This window comes from Moesziomyces antarcticus, assembly GCF_000747765.1.
Source record: "Moesziomyces antarcticus DNA, scaffold: scaffold_v10136, strain JCM 10317, whole genome shotgun sequence".
Taxonomy (NCBI): domain Eukaryota; kingdom Fungi; phylum Basidiomycota; class Ustilaginomycetes; order Ustilaginales; family Ustilaginaceae; genus Moesziomyces; species Moesziomyces antarcticus.
This window is the reverse complement of record NW_014638874.1, coordinates 1-2,852: the sequence shown is the minus strand read 5'-3', so window position 1 is coordinate 2,852 and position 2,852 is coordinate 1. Positions and strand designations below refer to the sequence as shown.

Sequence of the window (2,852 nt, the reverse complement as noted above, 5' to 3'; positions counted from 1 at the left end):
GAATGCTCTCTCGTGTCCCTGGAAGAGTGGTGAAGCTTAGCTGCTGACGAGTGTCAGCTGTCCCTTTTTCTTCTTCTTTTTTTGCCTCCTCCATTTTGATGCCACCTTTTTTTCTTTTTTTTTCCTGTTGCGGTCGTTGGCAATTGTTTGGCCGGTGACCGCCAACGCTCCAACATCCCATCTCTCGGTCTTCGACTGAGCCGCGAAAGTGACGCTACATCGCAATGGTCACGAGCTCACGCATCCTGGAGCCTGCAGATGCTGTGAGACGAGCCGGCATCCATGGATACGACGGTCAATTGCGAGAGAGGATCTACGTGAAGGCAGGCGGAGAATTGAAACTCGCCTGCGGTGCCAAGGCGAGAGGCGAGTGTAAACACGGAGGCGGAGCGACGCGCGTCGGGCCAGTGTGCCAAGGCTTCCAGGGCGGCGTGGCGGCGCGAGCTCTGTTTGGCCAGCGACACCTCCGCGCGCAGACGGCTGCAGGCTTCTGCTCCTGGGTCCGCGCATCGAAGCCTGGGCTGCGCGCGCGCCTGCCAAATCCCTAAATCATGCGTCCCTTTTTCAACACTCAACACAGGCGAGCTGGCCGATTCTGGCGAAAAATAGCTGAAAATCCCAGAAAAGAAAGTCGAAATGGGCCCCCTCCAGCTGCCGCGCGTGACTCCGACAAGGCAAGAGGCAGATCGCTTCACGTCAAAGAAGGGTCAATCAACAAATTCGGCAAAGCGGCGCCTCGTACCACGCGCGCCGCTGCCGCTGCCACCTCGGCCCTTCAAGCCTTCTCGATGCTTTGCTCTAGTCGCTGCCAGTCACATCCTGACCATAGAGTTTGCAGAGCCGTGGAGCCATAGAGCGGCTTGAATCATCGCAATGAGCATGACAGCAGAGACACTGAGAGTTCGCCGCCAGGACGTTCACGCAGAATGCAGATCAACGCGCTGGCGCGCCAGCAAGCGTGAAGCTCAGCAGCCACGGCGTAGCCGCCGGGCAAAGCGGTCATTCTGAGCCAGAGACGCAGATCTCCGACTGCAGACGGACGCTTTCTCATGCTGTGACTTTTACGCTGTGACGAGCAACGAGATGGCCTAACGGGGCGTAAAGGTGTACAGTAGGCGGGGTCGAAGCAAGACGGGCCGTTTCCGAGGCCCACATGCGGTCTCAGACTCCTTCATGACCGCTCCGGCTGTATTCTCTTATCGGCCGAGGCTGCCTATCCCGCGCCTTCCTGCGCAGAAAGGATACAGTAGATAGCATCGTCGGTGTCTGCGATTTCGATCCGACGACCTGTTAGGTCCAACGGTTAGGGGCTCAAGAGGGTCCAGCGCACGCGACTCAGAGCTTTGATCCGTGTCACGGAGTTTTTTTCCCGTCTCGGCGGACCCCGCCTTTTTTTTCCCTCTCGCGACCAGGCAAGCGTGCGCCACGTCAAAGCCTGCCTGAAAAAATTAAATAAAATTGCTGTGACACTGATGCAGTGCCTCCAGATTCGACTTTGGTTGGATCCAAGCGCGGCCGCACGCCGGTGTCAGCTGCTCGCGCTGCACAGGTGCGGCATCCATGCTTGCCGATCCAAGCCAACCCGCCGAATGGATGCGCGGTGCCTGCGCCGAGACTGCGCTGCCGCTCGCCTGCCCGTACCGGCCAATCCTCCGAGAATCGTGCCTACCTCTGCTCGATCCTTGCCTGGATCGTCTGCGCCGCCCCTTCCGCAAGAGGGCGGTAGATGTCATCGGCTCATCAGTAGCAGAACTGCGCAGCCAGACAAAGGATGAAGCCGGTGCGGGTGCCATCTGGCTGGGCTGAAGAGGCAGCGGCATGGACGTTGGGCGACGCGCCCGCCTGGACTTTGAGAGGCTTAAGCTCGACAACGACGGCCTCCAGCACTTGCTACGGCGCTGCAGAGAGACGGTCATCTCGCGCTCGATCGCGCTAAGGCGGCCCTTTACAGAGTTCAGGCCACGACACGACTGAGCTCTCCTTGGTGGCGATTTTGCGTTCAAAAGACACCCGTGTGACGAACGTCCGGGCTACGCTACGCGAACCGCTTTCGACCCGGGCAAAGTCGAGCGAGAGCTTGAATCAGCCTGCTGGCACCAGCTGGGCCGTCTGCTGAGTGCATCCCCACTCGGACGGGTCAAAGTACCCGGGCCGTTCGCCTCCAATCCATGACCCGATGTCATCTGCCCTCGACCTGGCACTATCGCACTTCTGACGCTGCTCATCAGCCCAAGGTTCCGCTTCATTCAACACCGAGTTCAGATGTCACTGTGCTCGTCTGTGTATTGGTGCAATGACAGCAAAGATTGCGAGGTGCGCATCGAGAGTACAATGTCATTGTCAGGACCCGAGGTGAATAGAGCGAGGCAAGCCTGGCGGAAGGCGCAGAGAGGCAGCGGCATCATGGCTGGCAAAGCCTAATCCAAACCAACCCCACGAGCTCATCCCGCGCTCTCCCTTTCGCCAACTTTGGCTCAGCCTCTCTTGCACGCTCGGCCGGTCGATCGTGCTTGCGTTGGGCCGCATCGCCGCATCGCCTCGTGCCGCCCCCACCGCCGTGGATGCGCACCCTCGAAAGAAATTGGATTCATCCGAAATACACGGTCGCCCTCGCTCCCCTCCCCCAAAAAGCCCGACTCTGCATCCCACGCCAAAACAACGAATGCCAAACCGGACCACCCGCTCACAACATCGATCCGACCGAATCCATCCCGTCGCTCATCGCTCCTTGGACGTCTCGTCTCGGCCGCGCCCCGCCCGCCCCCCTGCTTGCGTTCGAATCGAATCCAAAGTCGACTTTGCATCAATATCCGCAGCCTTCACCTCGCCCTCGCCCTCGCCCACGCCGCCAC

The 2,852-nt window shown here is 59.7% G+C and overlaps 2 protein-coding genes across 2 annotated transcripts; both read left to right on the top strand.

Moving 5' to 3' along the window:
- Nucleotides 1-224: 224 nt before the first annotated feature.
- PAN0_136d6793 (uncharacterized protein) lies at nucleotides 225-548 on the top strand (the record flags this gene model as incomplete). The annotated part of the gene is made up of 1 exon (XM_014797785.1): nucleotides 225-548. One exon carries the CDS (start codon nucleotides 225-227, stop codon nucleotides 546-548), a length of 324 nt encoding a protein of 107 aa, XP_014653271.1.
- Nucleotides 549-1,560: 1,012 nt separating this feature from the next.
- On the top strand, nucleotides 1,561-1,806 carry PAN0_136d6792 (uncharacterized protein; the record flags this gene model as incomplete). The annotated part of the gene is made up of 1 exon (XM_014797784.1): nucleotides 1,561-1,806. The coding sequence occupies one exon, from the start codon at nucleotides 1,561-1,563 to the stop codon at nucleotides 1,804-1,806; it is 246 nt and encodes an 81-aa protein (XP_014653270.1).
- Between the last annotated feature and the right edge of the window lie 1,046 nt (nucleotides 1,807-2,852).